We start from the raw sequence: 22,858 nt of genomic DNA, 5'->3' as shown, positions 1-22,858 counted from the left end.
AAGTCGAAATGTAGATCAACAATAATAATTATTATTATTAGACAATAATTTCAAACATTCTCAATTATTAATATTTTAATAATTTTTATATAAACTATATTTTTTCAAGTTTACCTTGACATGGGAAGCAGATAAAAAAACACAATTGTTATGTTGCATACATAAGCTATTATCATTTTTTCACTTGGCTTTCTCATATAAATTCACTTTGTGTGATGCAAAAAAAAGAAGAAAAAAAACGACAATGCTTAATAAAAAAAAGGCACGAGGCATCATTTATGATCGGACCTCTCGGCCTTCCCTTGACCAACGAGGATAATTGGATCGAATTAACACTAAATCAACATAGAGTCGATAAACAATAAATATTTTAACATAATAACGAAGACAGAGAAATAATTAATGATTGGAACTGAAAGGTAAACAACAAAATATGGCTGTTTGTTTATCAATTATATTTTGCAATATATTCCTACGGGTGAATTTTAACGACAGGCTATTAGGACGGATTTTGTTACTAAATCATGACTAAAAATTTAAAAAAATGTATATAATATAATAATTATTCAGATATCGTGAGATGCGGTCGGGTGTGATGTAGTTTCAGAAAAACATTTTCTTTATCGTGCCAACGTTTCGATCTTTTATTGAGATCATCTNTGATCTCAATAAAAGATCGAAACGTTGGCACGATAAAGAAAATGTTTTTCTGAAACCTACATCACACCCGACCGCATCTCACGATATCTGAATAACTATCGATTAACGTTCACTAAACTCTACACATTAATATAATAATGATTATAACTAAAAAGAAAAGGCTTTTCTTGCCTGTAAAGATATACTAAATTGCGAGAAAAAAGTAACTAAAAAATTTGAACTTTTTAGTCATCCGACATGGAGCTAATGAGGATCTTAAATTATCTCCAGAATTTAAAACTGCTTTTATTAAATTTTTATTCTTACCTAGTTTTGTTTGTTTTTATTCCTCCGTTCACACTCAATGGGCATCAAGTTAATATTCGTTTTTTCCCTCCCCAAAAACCCCTGAAAGTACATTTTTCCTACTCTGTTTAAGAGGGAATTCTAGTAATAAATTATATATACATTTTTGCTGAGTAAGAATACCAATATATACGTTCAAAGAAAGTGAACCTGCAGAAAGCTCTCACGCATCAAAAGCTGATTGGTAGATATAAAGGAAGATTAAGAATAGGCCGTACAAGGTTTACTACTGACATTGATTTTTCGGCTAAGGCCTCGAATGTGTAGAGAAAGGTTGCTCGATATATCCTGGAAAAAGGGCGTTGATTGAGCACGACAGGGAGGGTTGGTCCCAGTACCGATTTTTGGGGGATTCATGGTTGTTTTATGATATATAATTATGTGGCCCTAGCGTGTTGAGGATGAATGTTTTTACTACAATGAATGATCATGGCGGAATATTCAGTTCCCATCGACCCTCAATTAGTTATAGGGGGCGCCCTTTTGGGGAAAAAAACGTGTTGTGTGTACTATTTTTTAGTATAGTTTTAAATTTTTACCTTTTTTTCGGAGAAAAATTATAAAGGGTACCTCAGGCCCAGATCAACTTCAAAATTTCCAAATACGACCCTATACATCCTTACGCATCATTTTATAGGACTTTTTACGCTAAAAATAATAGTGCACTCGGATTTTAAATTGGTCAACAAATGACAAAGTTATGGTTGAATTCTTAAAAAATTCAAGGAAGTAAAATTTAAAAAAAAAGTGGAGTTGAGATGGGAAGTTGTGTGTCCGAGTGGATCGAAGTCAAGATAGCTCACGTGGTAGAGCAGCGGCGTATTTAGCCGAAGGTCGTGGGTTCGAATCCCGCTTGTGACACTGACTTTTTTATCTCAACCAAAACCTTAATTAATTAAAAAGAATTTAATTGGTCAATCTGACCACGAAACCTAATCGATAATGCAAAAAGTTTGAAAAAACGCATTTTTTATCCTTTTCATAGAACTAGACATTTCCTCACACATTCAGACGTCCATATTTCAAGCTGATTTGAGATGAGATTATAAACTTTTAATAATTAGATACATTTATAGATACATTTAAATAAAATAAATTATTTAACAAAAAAATAATATTTGATCTAATTCTAGTCTTAGTGTTATCCCACAGCTATATACGAACTGTACTAGGAGCCGGATATTTGGATTTTTTTGGAAAAGTAACGATCTGTAGTTTAATGGCTTGGCAATACTCTTCACTGAATACGATCTGTGGCTTCGTTGTTAATTTCAATAATTTGATCCTCATTAGTGTAAACATTAATATTCTTTTAATGTTTACATTCTGTCATTCTTTGTCAAATTCGCATTAGGAAAGCAAACCGCAATTCCTGGAAATAAATACATTTTGTAATGGTGCCTATTTGTTACATTCAGCATTTCTTTCAAAATGAACCAAAGAACACATTTTTCCGATCGTGCAGTCGAGTTAGACTCCCAGAAATTGCCTGATCGCCCCAGAATTCAGCACAAAACGTTTATTCGTTGTTCGCAGTATGAGGAGGTACTGATAAATTGCTGTTCCATCACCAAGAAACCGATAGCGTAATTTCGACAAGAAGCTGCATATTTGCTCGTATGTTCGGGAAAATCCGAATTCCTCTCTCCGAAATGTTGAGATGGTTTTAGGTTTTGCAAAAAATAAATTTAGAGAGTTACAATTTTAAGGCGTATCGCTTTCATATTGTCCAAGGACTCCGGGACTCTGATTATGACAGGCGTCTAACGTTCCTTGCACAAATGGCGATTTTGGAGGCTGAAGAAACCGTTCTTCCATACATCCTATGGACTTATGAATCTAACTTCACCTCTAATGGCATACTAAACCGTTTGAATTTTTGATGTTTGCAGAGGAAAATCCGAGAATTTTGTATTCTTGTCATCATCAGCTGGTTCACAGTATGAAAGTTTGGTGTGGACGTCTCGGAAATAAATTACTCGGGCTTTATTTCTTCGGAAATAATTTAAATGGTGCTCAGCTCCTCAATTTTATGAGGGAGATTATTTGGAGATCGTGAGGTGCGGTCTGGTGTGACGTAGGGTTTTAGAAAAATATTTTCTTTATCGTGCCAACGTTTCGATCTTTATTGAGACCATCTTCAGGGCGCAAAGTGTTTGTTTTCCGTGTAGATGTGTCATTCTTGAGAGTCGTGTTGATAGTGCCCACTACGTCACACCAGACCGCACCTCACGATCTCCAAATAATCATTGGCTAACGGTCTAGTGTCACTAAACACCACAGATTTTTGAATGAGGTTTTACCAACACTGTTAGATGATGTTCTTCTTCATTTAGGTTTTAGGTTTTGCAAAAAATAGATTTATAGAGTTACAATTTTAAGGCGTATCGCTCTCGTATCGCTCACGGACATCAGGACTCTGATTATGCCAGACGTATAACGTTCCTTCAACAAATGTCGATTTGAGAGGCTGAAGAAACCGTTCTTCCATACATCCTATGGATTGATGAATCCAAGTTCGTCTCTAAGGGCATACTAGACCGTTAGAATTTTCGAAATGTGCAGAGGAAAATCCGAGAATTTTGTACTTTTGTCATCCTCAGGCGGTGCACAGTATCAACGTTTGGTGTGGACTTGTTGGAAATAAATTAATTGTGCTTTATTTCTTCTTAATAATTTAAATGGTGCTCAATTCTTCAATTTTTGAGGGAGGTTTACCAACACTATTAGATGATGTTCCTTTTGCAACGAAGACAAAGAATGATTCTTCAGCTTGTTGGATTTCCCGCACACAATTCTTTACAGGTGAGACGTTATTTGAATCCACCGGGATTGGTGGATAGGACCTCATGTCCCGATCTTTTCGCTTCCTGGGTCACCCGATTTAACTCCACTTGACTATTTTCTCTGAAGTTATTTAAAAAACAGTGTCACAACCTTAGTTGACGAACTGGGCAAAGGATAGAAAATGCTTATCAATCCATCTCCCCTGACTCTATCGCTCTGAGCACCGGTGAAGATTGGTTAAAAAGAGCAAATCTTTCCGCAAGGCAGGCAGTTCGAAAATGAAATTTGATTAAAAAATAGAAAACCGAATGACTAAAACCCGATTGCATCATTTTTTTTTCAGCGTAAAAATTCCTTTAAAATGATATGTCAGCATGTATAAGGTCGTACTTGAAATTTTAAAGTTGAACTGGGCCTGAGGTACCCTTTATAATTTTTCTCAAAAATACGGAAAAAAATTTAAAGTAGGCTAAAAAATATTAAACACGTATGCTTTGTTTTTTTGGTAGCCTCATTGGTTCAGGAGAAATTCAGCCGAACAATCCAAAAAGGACATCCTGTATAGGAAAGCGTCCTTTGAAAATCTATCCTTGGCCCTTTCTTCGATTTTTACTTTAGTCCACTAATTTTCGCTAAAATTTATTTAGAAATCGATTAACGGTCACTAATCACCACACATTTCGCTAAAATATCTATTTTTCTCTTATTTCTATCAAACTTGTTCCTATACAGTTCAATTAAAGTTTTGTTGTGTAGGAAAGCTTCCTTTGAAAATCTATCCTTGGCCCTTTCATCGATTTTTACCTGAGTCCTATCTATCCTTGCTAATTTTCGCTAAAATAAATTATTTTTTTCTTATTTCTATTAAACTTGTTCTAATACAGTTCAATTAAAATTTTGCAGCATGTCTCTTCAGAGTAGTCCATTTTCATTTTTTGCCATAACTTCGTTATTAATGACCAATTTAAGATCTGATCTCATGATTGTTTTCAGTGTAAAAATCCTTTAAAATGTCTTAGATAGAAAGCTAATAAATAAAATAATACATTTTTTAGGTCGAAATCGATGGCATTTACAAATTCTTTGTACTATCAAATGCCTTACCCTTAATAAATCATTACAATTTTACAACAGTTTTTTTATAAATATTAAAACGAATCCTAGATTTCCATAAATGCGAAAAGTTTAACGATTTTCTCGTTAACTAAGACAATAAATTAAAGTTTTTAAAATCGAATATCTTCACTAAAATGGCCACAGGGGACAATTAGCTTATGTTTCATCTGGATATCAGGAAAATCTTGAAGGAAAAAAAATTTAATACCTGTCATTTAATTCAATATTCCAGTTTTTTGAACCATGTGGCGACTAATTGTCACTATCTGAGTTCTCAGTTTTAATTATCAGTCCGGTCTCAACATGCAACATTTTCTCTTGAACGACGAGATGATTTCTTTTCCGCGCTTATTTCAAAAATTGATGCAAATTTTTGGCGAGAAAAAAGACAAACTGTCATTTATTGTAATGGAATCCATATGGACTAAACAGGACCGTATGTTAAGAAATGGATACATTTGAAAAACGAACTTGACCTATTGGTTTATTTTGTAAAATTACAAATTGTACCTATGGTCATAGTGAAAATGACGACGTATTTTATTACCTTTTAAGCCTTACGAGTTTATAATCAGACATGTGCTAGACTTATATTTACGATTGTAACAATTTTGCATGTTAGCTTGTAATTATGGTAATAAACAATTTAAAAGTCTTAATTTGCCCAAATCCCTCACTATTTCTTTTTTAAAATATAAATGCAATTTCAATAAAATACAATCACACGGTTTGTCATGTGGTTAAGTTGAAAACCGAGCGACAATCTCGTTCCGTTCCTTTTCTATGCAAATTGATATGTGCGTTATTCGCATTAACATATCAAAATTTTATGGTACTAACATTTAACGCCTAATGCGTTTGGATTGCATTCCAAGCGTAAATTGACCTTTTTAACAATTCAGCTCCGGGGGGGTTATAATTTCTTGAAAAAGAGAGTGTCAAATTTTTCCCTTTTTCAGGTGGATATGTCGTCGAGCTTTGCCGGCGTCGGCAAAATGAGCAAGATGAGAACATTTAGGTTCATTTTACAATAAAAAGTTATAGATTAAGATTTGCAATAAAATGAAAATAATAAATGAGATTTTACCTGAATTTCGAGGATTTTTGTCAAGTGTTCCACTTTTTATTCTCTTTTCTTCTCACTATGCCTTTCACTCTCACTCTCTCTCTCTCTCACTCTATCTATCTATATATCTACCTATCTATCTATCTATCTTTCTGTTTTTTTCTCTCCGCTCCCACTTTTGTTTTTGCAATGCGCTATAATTATTTTCTTGACTATCTTTTAACACTTCTACTTAAATTTAAGGTTAAGGCTCTCTCTTCTATCTATCTACCTATATATCTATTTATCTAATTATCTATCTATCTCTATTTGGCTATCTATCTATACCTCCTACTTCCTCTCATCTCTATTTGTATTTCTTTCTCGATCTATTTGTTGTTATATCTCCCTTCTTGTCTGTCTTTCTCTCTCTCTCCCGCTCTCTCTTCTATCTATCTACCTATATATCTATTTATCTCATTATCTATCTATCTAACTCCCTGTATTTATCTATCTCTATCTGGCTATCTATACCTCATACTTTCTCTCATCTCTATTTTTATTTCTTTATCGATCTGTTTGTTGTTATATCTCCCTTCTTATCTATCTGTATCTCACTTTCTCCCTTTCTCTCTCTCTTTTCTCTCTCCCTCTCTCTTCTATCTATCTACCTATATATTCTCTTTTCTTCTCACTATGCCTTTCACTCTCACTCTCTCTCTCTCTCTCTCTCCTCTCCTCTTCTCTCTTTCACGTCCTTCGGGTTTTTGCTCTCTTTCTCTATCACTCTCTCCCTCTTGACTACTGCCGCTCTACAAATCCAGACGATTTTTAATCTCCGCACAATTTTGGCGGGAACTTATCACAAGCCTCCTTGAGGACCGACGTGCCCGAAATTACATCTAGTTGAAAACCTGGGTCGAAAATGGATACGATTGGAGAAAATTGATTTATTATCGACTATCATTGAAGAACATCAGTTAATACACGCATCCTTCAATAAAAAACGACGATGTATAAGTAAACATCATTATTTTCTTTTTACTGATATACAAATAACTCATTCTTTCTCGCTCACTCACTCCGTCTCTCTTTCTTTCATTCTAACCTTCTCTCACTCTCTCTCTCCCTTTCTTCCTTTTCCTGTATCTACCTATCTCTCTTTCTATGTATCTACCACCTATCTTTATCTTTCTCTCCCTTTTCCCTTCTTATCTGCCTTTCAGCCAGTCTGTTTCTGTTTATATCTCTTTTCCTATCTCCAGCTGACTGGTTATCTGTCTACTGCCTCTCACTTTCTCTCTCTCCCTCTCTCTCTTTCTCTCTCTCTGTCTCTCTTTATTACTGATTCTCTTTCTCCCTCTGCCTTTCTTTCAGATTTTCTGTTTCTACCTACCTTTCTACTTCCACCTGATTGATTATTTCTCTATTTTTTGTCTGTCTCCTTCGTTCTCTTTCTTTCTTTCTCTCTCTCTCTCTCTCTCTCTCTCTCTCTCTCTCTCACTCACTCACTCTCTCTCTCCCTCTCCTTCTTTCTCTTTCTCCCTCTTTCACTTTTCCTGTATCTCCCTATCTCTCTTTCTATGTAACTATCTACCTATCGTTTTCTTTCTCTCCCTGTCTGTCTTTCAGCCAGTCTGTTTCTGTTTATAGCTCTTTTCCTATCTCTACCTGTCTATCTACTGCCTTTCGCTTTCTCTCACTCTCTCTCTCTCTCTCTTCTTTCTGTCGGTCTGTTTCTTTTTAGCATGTTCCTACTATCTTTACCTGATTGGTTTTCTGACTACTGTCTGCTGTCTCGTAATTTCTTTTTTTATCTAATAATCTCTCTTCTGATTCTCTGAATTCTCTGTCCTTTCTCTTAAGTATCTACTTCTATATGTCATCTACTAATCTATCTGACTCTTTTTTATCTCTCTCTATCTGTATATCTCTTTCTTCCTATTTCTCTCTTTCTCTCTGTCTCTCTTCCTCTCACCCTTTGTTTGTTCTTTTTTTGTTCCTCCTTATATTTCTCGTTTTCAAGGGCTATCACAAAACTCTCACTCGTTCTCCTTTCTATCCCTCATCTATTTCTTTACCTTTCTCTTTCAGCTCATTTATCCGTCTGCAGGACCGTTCAAATGAGTGTATAAAATGTATACATATGTGCATATGCTAATGGTTTACATCTTAATTGAAACAATGTGATGACAAAATGAAAAGTCGCGTTGTTTATTTAAATTCGTAGGAGGTCATGTCTAAGGTGTTTACAGTTTGATTGGGCGACAATACAGAATTGCCATTGTTTGACTGTTCTCCTAGCGTATATCTCCTTTTTCCGCTTATTTACATATAAATGTTGAATTGGTTTGGTGGAAGATGAATAAAAAAAATCTTTAATTGAAAAGCATTATGAAAGGAAACATCTCTAGAAGGATTGATGTAATTAGCCGGCCCGTGCCGAATTATCATAATCGCCCGTCAGGATCTAAACTTTCGAATTGGTAATTTACCTTTTCGTTTTGTTTTTTTTGTTGTTGTTTTTTTTCTTTATGTTTTTTTTATCACTTTCATGAATTTGGGATTAAGATATATAATGGAATAAGAGGTGTTTTTATGGAAATATGGCTGTTTAGAAATCGTCGGATTGAACACAATAACGTTATAGAATTAATTTATAATTGCCATAGTTGACATCGATTTGTTTTTATTTTTAAACCGGAATGTTATACGTTCATTCTCTGGATGTTTTATCCTTTTTCGAAAGGGTTCTCGCCGGCCTCACCTTGGCCAGCTAGACGTCCGGCGCCGTACACCGTTTTCCACATCTTACACGGGGTGTCGACCTGCCCTGCCTTACTAACTTTCCTCCGTTATTGGGACGTATTCTGTGATGTGAGTCTGTGTTAGGGTTGGATCTGGGAGTCAGCCCTACCTACGCAAGCCTTAAAGAGGAATTCCAGAGATGGAGAGAGAAGAGGGAGGAAGCGAGAGGGGACGAGAGAACCCGTTTTGAGACTTGTTAGGCCTTTGGGGGCCTTGGCAGCACGCGTATGATGACAAAAAACATCACTTCTCACATGGTAGCATCGCGCCCCGCCTTGGTCGATTTACCTGGAAAATGATGAATAAATACAACGACCGTTTTCGACGGACAGAGCGAAATGGATAATCAAAGCTGGGCCGAATGGAAAAAACCCCAATGAACGTAGTGGCATCAAAAAAAAAATTTTCATACTAGCGTACGGTTTACATTAACGATGAAGGTCCGCTTAGTTTCGCTGGTTTACCCCGAACTTACTCTCAATTGCCATATGAGTTAAGATAGAAATGCTTTTTCACACTCTTCAAGTCATCCTCAATAAAATCATTTACCTGAATTGTTCATAGTTTCGGTTCTTGTTGCCTTTAGAGAATAAATTTAATTTATTAAATGGTACTAATTTTACTAGAAAACATTTAAACTATTCGACCTATTTTCTTTCAAATCTCTCTCTCTCTCTCTCTCTCTCTCTCTCTCTCTCTCTCTCTCTCTCTCTCTCTCTCTTCCTCCCTTGTTTTTCCAAAGCGCTATATTTCCATATTTCCACATAATCTGCATACACTCTACATTGATCTCTAGAGGTGACTAATCTGTATTTTGACGTTCGAATACTTAACCTCACTTTGGTCAGATGCAGGCTTGTGTCATCTTCAGTGAAGACAAGAAAGCCAACCACTGAGGATGTAAGGACCGAAAATGATAGCGTACGACCAAAGATTCATCACCCCACAGACCACAGAAATGAATGTCAAAATTACCTGAAGCGTGCTTTATTGCTCGCTATTTTCCTGTTTTTTTTTTTTTTTTTTTTTTCTATGTCAACTAACTTTCTTTGCTCATCTATCCATCTGTCTGTACACTTCTACTTTCTATCAATCTTGCGATCGATCGATCCACTCATTATTTTCTACATTTTGCTGTGAACTTTTTCTATCTCTAATAATTTCATTTTTATTAGTCTACTCGCTCTCTCTTACTTTCTCTCTTCTAAAGAAAATAATTACAAGATCTGATGGAAAATAATTAAAAAATCTTAAAATTATAGAAACATAAATTAATTAATTTTTATGTACTTATTATATTCTGTGTTTTTGCATTTTCTAAATAACTATAATAACGAAATTTATAAACTATTTGGTGAATTAATTTAAAGACGTGTCTAACTATCAGCAATTCTTGTTAAAGTTTTTATTCTTTATCTTTTCATTTCCATTTGATTGTTATTCATTGTTTTTTCTTTATACATTATCTTATAAATTATATAAAGCAAAAAAATGTGACGGGAAATATTTTATAAAAATATGTAAAACGTTTTTTCCTTCGTAAAATAAATTGTAAAGATCAAAAGAATCTGCATTAAATTGTATGTATAATGTATAATGCACAACATAACTCACGTTAAGTGGAAACAAAATTCTCGAGACCTAACTTAGCGTGGTTAAATAAAACTTATTTCAATTAATCATTCTTTCAGAGAAGAATAATTAATATGGTCAATTATGACCATTAAACACAAATCGGTTAAATAAAAGTTTAATCTCTCTCTCTCTCTCTCTTTACACACACACACACACACACACACACAAACTTTTTTGGCTTCTACAATGCCTCTCCCCATATTTGTCTGTATTTCTTCTCTGAATCTGTAGTTTTTTCCTTCCATATCTTTATTTTTTGTCTCTTCTTTTTTCTGTTTACCTGTTTTGTTTTTGGTCGCTATATCCACATACTCCTGTTTATTCAGTACTCTCTCTCTCTCTCTTTCTCTCATCACTCTCTCACCACACATACACACTTTTTTGTTTCTACGAGGTCTCTCTCTATCTACGTGTATAGTACTACCTTTTGTTTTCTGTAAACTTTTTGGTTCTGTACGTATTTTGTAGCCTTTCCACTGCTTTTCTCAATCTCTTTTTCTCTGTCTGTCTCTCTCTCTCATCTCTCTCTCACAATCACACACGCACACTTTTTGGTTGCCATTTTTGTTTCTACGAGGTCTCTCTATATCTATGTGTGTACTTCCTCTCTGTTTCCTGTACACTTTTTGGTTCTGTACGTATTTTCTAGCTTTTCCACTGCTTTTCTCACTCTCTCTTTCCCCTTTTCTCTGTCACTGTCTGTCTGTCTGGATCTCTCTCTCTCTCTCTCTCTCTTTTTCTCTCTCTATTTAGTTCTTCCTATCAGCCTCCTTTGTTTTTTTCCTTTGTTTAGCTATTTACATTCTTGTCGCGATGCCTAATTTTTAACCAAGAAACTGATGTCAAAATCGTATCCCCTTCTCACTCACTCACTCTCTCTTTCTCTCTCTCTCTCTCTCTCTCTCTCTCTCTCTCTCTCTCTCTCTCTATCTATCTATCTATCTATCTATCTATCTATTTCTCTCCTCTCCTACTTTTGTTTTTGCAATGCGCTATAATTATTTTCTTGACTATCTTTTAACACTTCGACTTAAATGTAAGGTTTCCTCTTGTTGTTTTTGGGATGACTAAGTCCACACTTTGTTCGTCATATTTATAATCTTAGAATATAACATCTTTCTGTACCCGATGTCTAATCAGAAACAAAACCTTATCCTACATACCTTCGGTTTTTTAGAGGTCATTTTGGTCGTGAATGGCGACGTTCTAGTCTCGCCAAGTTCCCAATTCGAGACATAATCAATAACACTTACGTCCGGTCTATTAATTTTCTAGTAGAACCTGTTTTGATAGATATCCAAACAGAATTTCTTAAATATGAAACCCGAGAAGGCCTTTTTCATTGTGATATGTCACCATTCTAGTACATTAATTTACAGATTTTATGATATTTTTGATTATTTTTGACTATATTCAGGAATTCAAGAATTTTTGACAGAATACAGATCTAGAGCAATTTATAGTTGAGACAAGTCGATCACAGAGGTTAGGCTATTCTATTATCACTTCCCTGTCTTTCTCTCACCTTGGATCCCCTCTCTCGCTCAGAAAAGCTATTCGCAGAGGTAAAGGGCGAATAGAGCGGTTTTTTACATGCAGAGACCCGTTTGGCTGTTGCTGCACCTTCGCGGTTACGCAACGCGCTGACAACGGTGACAGTTCCGCATATGAATACCTTGGGAGGATTACAAAACGGAGGAGCGGCCTTCGCGATGTTCTGCACGGTTCGATCCTTCGAGACGAAGATTTAAACCCAGCGATACAAGCGTTCCTTTCTGGTTTACAGTTTCAATTCTAGTTTGTGACCGAGGGTGTTCTAAAACCGGTAGCCGGGTTGACAAGCAGAGTGGTCACGCCCAATCACTCTCTCCCTCTCTCTCTCATTTTCTCTATTTCTTTCTGACTTTGGTTCTCGGCGTCTCTTCCACGCCGGATTCGGTCCTGATTTGCAACCTGTTTGTAACAACTCGCCGATGATGAAACGTAGGGGAATTTTTTCCAATCATTTGGACGATTGGGAAGAGTTAAATTGAGTCCAACGTCAGAAAGGCAGACGATTTATTCGTTTTAATTTCGCGTCAACTCGAAGCTTCCTGAGATAGCATTCGGCGTCTGAAATGAATTTAAGCAGGCTTCAATGACAGCCCTTTCCTCTTTTAAAAATTATTTCGTAAATTTTATCAATTTAACGCTATATCTACAACTGCTACTAACTTTTCTTTTTTTTCATTTTCTCTTTTTTACTTTTTCTCTGCCCATCTTACTCTCTAACTCACACTCACTGATTTTATCTGTTTTTCATATTAATTTCTATTTACCTAGCTGTCTAGCTGTGTCTTCAGTATTAGAAGTATCTACACTTTTTCATTTACGAACACTCTGAGTGAAGGTATGATCTTGAAGAACAAAGCACATTCAGTTGCTACTGCCAAGCTTTCGACCGATTTTAAGCCAATACTGTTACAATACTTGGTAATGTTTGGACTGGATCGGTCTTCAAGGAAATTTGAGATCGCCTGTAAAAACTTAAATATGCCCATGTGTAGACGTATTTAAGGTTGTTTTGCTGTGATGATGACCTTAAAATAGGTCAAAAGCTTGGCAGTACCCTGAATTTGCTTTCTTCGAGAGGACACCTTGATCCGGGTTTTTGTCTTTCACCTTCTCTCATTCTTTTACCTTCCATCCAATTCTTTTATTTATACTTTTTTAATCGCCTCCTTATGCCTCGTCTCTCTCTCTCACACACACCCCCACACACGCGCACGCAATTTTGTGTTTCTACGAGGTCTCTCTCTATCTATGTGTGTACTACCTCTCTGTTTCCTGGAAAATTTTTGTTTCAGTATGTATTTTGTAGCCTTTTCACTGCTTTTCTCACTCTCTCCTTCTCTATTTTCTCTGTCCTTGTCTGTCTCTTTCTCTATCTCTAACTAGACTTTTTATTTCTCTCTATTTCTTTCTTCCCATCTCAGCCTCTTTTGTCTAGCTATTTACAGTCTTCTCGCGATGCCAAATTTTTAACCAAAAAACCACTGCCAAAAACATATTCCCTTTTCTTTTTCTTCCTCTCTCTCTCTCTCTCTCTCTCTCTCTCTCTCTCTCTCTCTCTCTCATACACGCACACGCACACCTTTTTGTTACCACTTTTGTTTCTACAAGTCTCTCTCTATCTATGTGTATACTACCTCTCGGTTTCCTGTAAACATTTTGATTCTATATGTATTTTGTAGCCTTTCCACCGCTTTTCTCACTCTCTCTCCTTCTCTATTTTTTCTGTCCCTGTCTGTCTCTTTCTCTATCTCTAACTTTCTCTCTCTATTTCTTTCTTCCCATCTCAGCCTCTTTTGTCTAGCTATTTACAGTCTTCTCGCGATGCCTAATTTTTAGCCAAGAAACCACTGCCAAAATCGTATTCCCTTTTCTCTTTCTCTCTCTCCCACTCACTCTCTCTCTTTCTCTCCCTTCCTTTCTCTCTCTCACATACACGCACACTTTTTTGTTACCACTTTTGTTTCTACGAGGTCTCTATCTATGTGTATACTACCTCTCTGTTTCCTGTAAACATTTTGTTTCTGTATGTATTTTGTACCCTTTCCACTGCTTTTCTCACTCACTCTCTTTCTCTCTCTCTCCCTCTCTCTCTACACACACACATCCACTCACGCACATTTTTTTGTTTCCACTTTTGTTTCTACAAGTCTCTCTCTATCTATGTGTGCATTACCTCTCTGTTTCCTGTAAACTGTTTGTTTGTGTATGTATTTTTAGCCTTTCCACTGTTTTTCTCACTCTCTTTCTCTATTTTATCTGACTCTGCCTCTCTCTCTATCTCTTTCTCTCTCTATTTCTTTCTTCCTATCTCAGACTCGTTTGTCTAGTTATTTACATTCTTCTCGCGATGCCTAATTTTTAGCGAAGAAACTACTGCCAAAATCGTATCCCCTTCTCTCTTTCCCTCTCTCTCTCTCTCTATCTCTCTCTCTCTCTCTCTCTCTCTCTCTCTCTCTCTCTTTCTCTCCTTCTCCCTCTCCCTCCCTCACTCCCTCACTATCAATCTATCTATCCACATTTCTTTCTCGTCCATGTGCGTGCCGACGAAACTGGCCTTTCTATCTCTCAGGACAAAGACGTGGTAAGATAAACACGTCGAACCGACAACGGCCTATCGTGAAAAATTGTACATATAAAAAAAAAGGAAACCTTTTTTTCCAGACCGATGAAGCGTATAATTACTTGATGGAGGACTTACCTTTAATTGTTGCCGTGGGTGGGTTCCGTCGAAAGTAGGCATTACAAGCAGGGACGATGTGAGGTCAGGCGATAGTAGGTCCTCGGCACTGTTTGACCCCTGGTACACCTGTAACCAATCCGATACGTGTGCCATTAGAAGCCAAGCCGGACAGGCGGCAAAGTGCCATCGGGAAATAATTACAAGAAGATAGAACAAAATAAAATTACTGCTATGTTCATGTTTTCAATAGGAACTTCAAAACAACGGTTTTAATTGTAATGTTTTAATTTTTATATAGTTAAGATTTTTATGACATTTTAATTTACTAAGCTAATTAATACGCATTAGTACAATTATTGTCCCCTTTATTTTCCACAGTCCATTTTCTCAAATTTTGAAGTATCTTGCTCATTCCCAAGAAAACATTTTTCTTCTTATTTTCTCCACGTACAATGTCCTTTTATAATATATAAACATCCGTTTTCTTTTATACTTTTTTTTTGTTACCGCCCGACCGTTTAAGTAAAACGGACTCAATTTCAGACCGTGCATGAAAGTTGGTGCGCGTGTCGGGGCCATTGATGAGGTCCCATTGATGGGCTCGGCCCATTCATCCGCGGCTTCGGCTGATGATTATTAATCGCCCGAACCCTCACTGGCTCATTACTAGTCTGCTTTGGATTCGTCCTTTGGATTTTTAATGCTTATGTTCATATAGAAGGAGTTTGGACCATGTGTGTGGATAGATGACTGCCAACTTTGTTGGCCTAATCTGGGAAATAAAATCTTCCAATCGGCCGTTCGTCTTCGCCCGTTCCAGGAACCTGAGTATCCCCAGGACTGGAAGGCTGATAACATCGGGAAGCGAAGGCTGTCACGGCCTTTGCCGAGTCACCGGTTCCTAATAAATGATTTTTTTTAAGCCTCTTTTGTGTTAGGATCACAACGGATGACGGCTTTCCCTTTCCGTCTATGCCGGTACTTAATATCGATAAGTACACGAGGAAAAAAGTCCATATCTTCCTAATGGATAATTTTTTCGAAAAAAATTGTTCAGTTTATTACCACCGTTTTTAAATTGCTAGATGATAAAATGAATGAATAATACATTGATTCACACTTTTCTCTTTTTTCATCTATAAAACGGAACGACAGACCATACACGGGATTTTTAATGAGCTATATGAATTAATTTATTTATGACAATTAGCGTTTAAACGTGAATTTTGTAAATTTTCAAGTAGGGTCTTTTCTTCCTGTTAGAAGTTTAGTTTACTTTTATATTAGTTGGGTTATCATGAGCTAAAAATTGGCCAAAATGATTATTCAGAAATCGTGAGATCCGGTCTGGTGTGATGTAGGTTTCAGAAAAATATTTTCTTTATCGCGCCAACGTTTCGATCTTTATTGAGATCATCTTCAGGGCCTGGGATGTACAAACATTGTTTAAATTTAACAAATACATATAGGATGTGGAAAAAAGTGAATTTATACAATGCAAAAACTATATATATTTTTTATATTCAATCAAAGTATTTCTATTCACTAATATTTCTAATCACCACACATTGACCAAAATGCCAAACTTGATAAACAGGGCTTTTTTTTTGTAAAGCCCCCCCCAGCCAAGAATATACCTGGACCGATGGGAGTTTACGAAATTCCTTTTATTCAAAAGGTCCGACCATCCATGGGGTGAAAACGAGGAACTTTAAACCTCATGAATTTTGAAAGACAAACCATTAACCGTACGTGACCGATACCTTACACAGAGCAATTAAATAATTATTTCCTTTGTCAAAAAAAGAGTCGATTCAGCCAATTAAATCCAGCCACAAGGAAGTATAATCGGGCCATTCTTGTATAATGTAATCACGACTTCGCTCAAGACAACGAGTTAAGAATTGCACACTTGCCCGGCTTACGGGAAAGGAGTCACACATAAAGCTGCATACTTTACCACGATGCTTTATCAGTCTGCTTGACGCATAAGAAAATATCAGGCTTCCACCATTCCATGCAGCGAATTGAGGTCAAACAGTCAACAAACTAAGGATCAGGCTCTGGAAGAAAGGCTGATTTGGAAGAAACACGTGAAAGCTTCAAGGCAAAAGGATAAAAGAATTTCAATCCAGCCCTTGTCTCTAAGCATCTACTTTGTTGTTCATAATCAGGGCTATCTGCCTCTACTGTTGTAATATGGTCTCAGCTTCAAACTCAAAGATGAAAAAAGTCCAGGCCCTCAAAGGTAGTAGTGTGAGGGTGTACCCTCGTATATCTGTAATCGCTGACTACACAGCCATCAGGCTTAAGACAGTCGAGAGCAGCCAGAAAGCTTCACATCAACGAACGTTCATGTCAAGCGAAATCAAAGAATCAATAAAGTACCTGGGGATCAAGCAGGATAAAATATTGACTAGGAAGGAACACCGGCCATATATAGTCAAAGCATTAGGTGCAGAATAAAAAAACTTGAAGCCATAACATAACTCTATACAGCTATCATAACTGTCCATAATCAGTTCTATCTAGATCTATGATTGCCAAATATTGTCATCAGCTTCAAACTTACTTCCAACTTTAATTGTCGAACCCTTTACGATGAAGTACCTAGAGATCAGCTGAATAAAATACTGTTTTGGAAGAGACATCTTCTACATGTAGTTGAAGCATTAGGTAAGTAATAGAAAGCTTACGGCTCACAATTCAACCTTACATAAAAAGATTAATTAATTTAAAGAAGTAATTTGCTCAATAGACCACTAAATATAATGGACTTGACAGTAATCATCAACTGTTCATTTCTTTCATCAGGTTTATCTAGAATTAAGGTTGTTCAATATGGTCGTCAGTTATATACTCACTGGTGAAAAAATCCCCACTCACCAAAACCAGGATATTGAGTATTAGGATACAACCTGGTGCATCCCCAGTCGTTGAGTACACAGCGACCTCTACCTAAAGACTGCTAAAAGTCAGGCGTATCAGGTGCTATAGTTGCTCAATTTGGTCGTAGGGTACAAACCCACTAGTGCAAAGAATTCAGAATCTCCAGAAACAGAGTATTACGTATGGAGTGCACCCTGGTACATCCCTAATCGCTGAGTACACAGCAACCTCAACCTAAAGACTATTGAGGCCTGCCAGAAAGGTCATAGTATGGTATGCTATTTGCAGTTCATAATACTAACTGACCTAGCCTCTAAGGTTTCCTAGTATGGTCATCAGCTTAAAAATCAGAGGTGAAAAGTATCCAGACCCTCCAGATACAGGATCTTGAGTATTAGAGTGCATCCTGGTGCATCCCCAATCTCTGAGTACCCAATGACCTCTACCTAAAGACTGCTGAGAGTTGTCAGAAAAATTCATATCAGCCGATATTCAGGCAATCTGCAGTTCATAATACCACTTGCCCTTAAACATGTCTATCTGCCTCTAAACTTGCCCAATACGGTCATCATCTTAAAACTCGCAGGTAAAAAGAGTCTGTACCATAAAAAACAAGTATTGAGAGAGTACGCGTGTGCAAACAACAACCTAAATCACTGTTGAGAACTTCCAGAAAGATTCACATTATGTGTTCTTCCAGGCTTCTCCAACGAGAGCCATTCTTCTGCGCAAAATAAAAGTACACAATAACCTGCTAGTTAAAACATAAATAAACTAAATACCACACATCATCACATAGAAATAAACTGTTTATTGTGTTTAAATGGCCGGTTGTCACAAACGCAATACTCAATTTCCTTATTAATTTGTCTACAAGCTTATTGCCGCGATAAAATTGATACTAATTTTTTAAAAAAACTACCAACGCTCCAATATGGGCCAGACGATTTTTTTTCAACCTTTTTTTATTAAATTTTTTGTGTGTGCCTGACGCTGGAAGAAGTTTGGAGTATACACAGGTGTTCTGATGCAGGTGGAACCCCCTCCACGACACAACCTTGGATGGATTCAATGTGAAGGATGGAAAGGTAAAATTTACGAATTTTTCAATGTTCAAAACTACAAAAAAACTGTTCTAATGGAAATTTTAATTGGTGGTCGAAATTAATGCATCCGGGCGTGTTTTGACACCCAGTCTTTCGATAAACCGGTGGATTTTTAGGGCGATTCTGTTTTTTCCCTAAAATCTTTATGAAGTAAGTTTATCATATAAAAAATTAAATATAAATTTCAACAAAGTTTGCGGAGTTGAGTGTCAGATACTATTTTTCGTATTAATCATCCAACAACTTTGTATTACACTGCAAGTCAGAAAGGATTTAAGTGTGGCCCCAAGTTACTTTCTCAAAAATTCAAGTCAATAAAAATGCACATGACATAATTAAGTTTTTAATGATTATTCGGAGATCGTGAGATGCGGTCTCTGTGATGTAGGTTTTAGAAAAACATTTTCTTTATCGTGCCAACGTTTCGATCTTTATTGAGATCATCTTCAGAGCTCAAATGGTTTGTTTTCTGCGTAATTGTGCCATTCTTGTGTGTCGTGTTCACAGTGCCCTAATTTTTTAATATTTTTGTGTCAATTCGTACAAATCTTTAAGATAGTTTTTCCCGATGAACTTAAAATAGATCAAAGCACGATAGATTTTTTTTTCTATCCAGACCGTAAGGGGATCCTGAGAATTCGTGAGTGAAAAATTGGTCGGTGCATCTAACACATTAAACAGTAAGAATACACCAACCGACAAAGATCATAAATAATTATTCATAAAAAAGCTAGAGCGTCTTACACTGCCGTATACTGAATCCGTACAACTTTATTTACAGCCTGGTTTGTCTTCTATAAAACGTGTTTTAACAAAAACATATCTCAAAGAATTTGTAATAAAACTGAACCGGTGTAACATGAGAATGTGTGCGAATAATTTACATTAAGTGCCGGAATGATTTAAAAGAGAAATAAATTTATCGTGTAAAAAAGTAAAACACAATTGTTTTGCGGTGAGAAAGATAAATAAAGAAAATACCCAGCATTTACACGTAATGGTTATATTAAGGATAAATAAGACTATGGTTATCATCGTTGATCTTGGATTTTCAAATTTTTTCATTTTACCCCATACTTTCCACACACTCGCCCCTTTTAAAATTTCGTCGTACGAAGAAAGCGACCCCAGGAATTTCCAACGGCACGCGATATAAATAAATAAAAACTTGTAAAAAGAATGCACTTTGCAATTTCCTTCAAGGCTTCGCTGGTGAATAAATTTGCAATTCATGGATGTGGCTACACCGGTAAATAAATATGTCGGCGATGGCGTACCGTTAAACTTTTCCCCGGCTTGATCGGGTGGGTGTTTTATATTTTTCTATTTTTTTCTCCCGTTTGAAAAGCTTTTTCCTATTTAAACCGATCATTCATCAGCTCATAAAATCTGATCAGCGTAATGGATATCCGAGAAAGGTCAAGTGGTTCATTTTAATAATAAGTCCTTTGCAGAAAATCATGCTTTAATCGCAATCATTCAATTTTTTTCAATATAGAAGACCTTTACTAAGTAGCTTTCAAGACAGCGTTTATGTGATCATATCTTGGATGTTTAATTAACTGTTTGCTCTTTTGATATAAATAAGATTAAGAATGCTAGTTAAACGAAATGGCTCAATTAAATTAATTAGTACTACACTTAATTTTAAAATATTATACTGAACTATAAATATAAATATTATGAAGAGAGATCATTTACGCTACAAGTTTTATAAGTTATAATTTTTGGGTAAAAATATGCTGGCCAATAGTGCTAAGGGTATAATACATTCCCAAAAATTTAAAACATGAAAAACGGTAAGTTGAAAATATTTACAACGATAGATCAATTTTAAGACATTTAATGCTCAAGAGAAATAAAAAGCAGGAATATTTTATTAAGAAAGAAAAAGAAAAATTAGGAGGATCATGGTCAAACTGTCACAGAAAAAAATAAAAATTGAGAGATTTTCCTGATATCCAGATGAAACATAAGCTAATTGTCCCCTGTGGCCAGTTTAGTGAAGATATTCGATTTTAAAAACTTTAATTTATTGCCTTAGTTCACGAGAAAATCGTTAAACTTTTCGCATTTATGGAAATCTAGGATTCGTTTTAGTAAATTATAAAAAAAAACCTGTCTTTAATTGTGATGATTTATTAAGGGTAAGGCATTTATTGGTACAAAGAATTTGTCAATACCATCGAATTCGACCTAAAAAAATATATTAGCTTTCTATCTAAGACATTTTAAAGGACTTTTCCGCTGAAAACAATCGGGCAATCGGATCTTAAATAGGTCAAAAATGACAAAGTTATGGCAAAAAGTGAATTAGGACTATTCTAAAGAGAAAACATACTACAAAACTTTAATTGAACTGTATAGGAACAAGTTTGATAGAAATAAGAGAAAAATAGATATTTTAGCGAAATGTGTGGTGATTAGTGACCGTTAATCGATTTCTAAATAAATTTTAGCGAAAATTAGTGGACTAAAGTAAAAATCGAAGAAAGGGCCAAGGATAGATTTTCAAAGGACGCTTTCCTATACAGGATGTCCTTTTTTGATTGCTCGGCTGAATTTCTCCTGAACCAATGAGGCTATCAAAAAAACAAAGCATACGTGTTTAATATTTTTTAGCCTAGTTTAAATTTTTTTCTGTATTTTTGAGATAAATTATAAAGGGTACCTCAGGCTCAGTTCAACTTTAAAATTTCAAGTACGTTTCCTATACATCCTGACATCATTTTAAAGGATTTTTTTACGCTGAAAACAATGGTGGAATCGGGTTTTATTCATTTGGTTTTCTATTTATTAATCAAATTTCATGTTCGAACTGCCTGCCTTGCGTAAAGAAGAAAGATTTACTTTTTTTAACCACTCTTCACAGGTGGTCAGAGCGACAGAGTGAGGGGAGATGGATTGGCAAGCATTTCCTATCCCTTGCCGCAGTTCTTCAACTGAGTTTGCCGATTATGGTTGGTGTAGACACGGTTTTTTAATTGGCCCGACAGAAAATAGTCAAGTGGAGTTAAATCGGGCGATCGAGGAGGCCAACAAATCGGATCATGAAGTCCTTTCCACCTATCCCGGAAGAGACGATTCAAATAACGTCTTCCCTGCAAAGAATTGTGTCCGAGGCATCAAACTGGAGAATCATTCTCTGTCGTTGATGAAAAAGAACATCATCTAACGGTGTTGGTAAAACCTCATTCAAAAATCTGCGGTGTTTAGTGACACGTTAGGCAATGATTATTTGGAGATCGTGAGGTGCGGTCTGGTGTGACGTGTGGGCACTATCAACACGAGTCACAAGAATGACACATCTACACGGAAAACAAACACTTTGCGCCCTGAAGATGGTCTCGTTAAAGATCGAAACGTTGGCAGGACAAAGAAAATGTTTTTCTAAAACCTACGTCACTATCTCCAAATAGTCTCCCTCAGAAAATTGAGGAACTGAGCACCATTTAAATTATTTCCTAACAAAAAAGCCCAAATAATTTATTGCCACACCAAACGTTGATACTGTGAACCGCCTGATGACGACAAGAATACAAAATTCTCGGATTTTCCTCTGCACACTTCGAAAATTCCAACGGTTTAGTATGCCATTAGGGCTGAAGTTGGATTTCTAAGTCCATAGGATGTATGAAAGAACGGTTTCTTCAGCCTCCAAAATCGACATTTGTGCAAGGAACGTTAGACGCCTGTCATAATCAGAGTCCCGGAATCCTTGGACAATATGAGAGCGATACGCCTTAAAATTGTAACTCTCTAAATTTATTTTTTGCAAAACCTCAAATTCTTCTAACATTTCGGCGAGAGGAATTGGGATTTTCCCGGACATACAGTAAAATATTCACCTCCTCGTCGAAATTACACTGCCGGTTTCTTGGTGATTGAACAGCAACTAATCCGTATCTCTCCACATATCGCGACCAATACGAATAAACCTTTTGTGGTTTACTCTGGGGCGATCAGGAAATTTCCGGGAGCACAACTCGACTGCACGACGCGCAATACCACCACCACTGTCAATAAAACAGTCGCTCATATTAACTAGTTGTTGATCAGAAAAATTTGCTCTTCGGTTCATTTTGTATGGGATACTGAATCAAACTACCATGTTGTATTGTAAAATTTATTTTACTTCCAGGAATTAAGATTTGCTTTCATAATGCGAGTTTGACAAACTATGACAAAATGTAAAAAATAAAGGCAATCAATGTTTATTATGGTGATGAAGCA

The 22,858-nt window shown here is 36.2% G+C and overlaps 1 protein-coding gene across 1 annotated transcript in view; it reads right to left on the bottom strand.

The window, feature by feature from the left end:
- The window catches only part of LOC106669168, an 86,270-nt gene that overhangs the window by 36,034 nt on the left and 27,378 nt on the right, over window positions 1-22,858 (bottom strand). The window contains exons 2-3 of the mRNA XM_024229323.1: window positions 22,474-22,578; window positions 14,649-14,756 (exon numbers count right to left, since the gene is read on the bottom strand). Coding sequence (XP_024085091.1) covers window positions 14,649-14,756; window positions 22,474-22,578 — 213 coding nt within the window. The remainder of the gene's footprint in view (window positions 1-14,648; window positions 14,757-22,473; window positions 22,579-22,858) is intronic.

This window comes from Cimex lectularius, unplaced genomic scaffold (assembly GCF_000648675.2).
Source record: "Cimex lectularius strain Harlan isolate CLEC.00 unplaced genomic scaffold, Clec_2.1 scaffold145, whole genome shotgun sequence".
Classification (NCBI taxonomy): domain Eukaryota; kingdom Metazoa; phylum Arthropoda; class Insecta; order Hemiptera; family Cimicidae; genus Cimex; species Cimex lectularius.
Note: the sequence above shows the minus strand (reverse complement) of the source record. Positions and strands in the feature narration are given on the sequence as shown.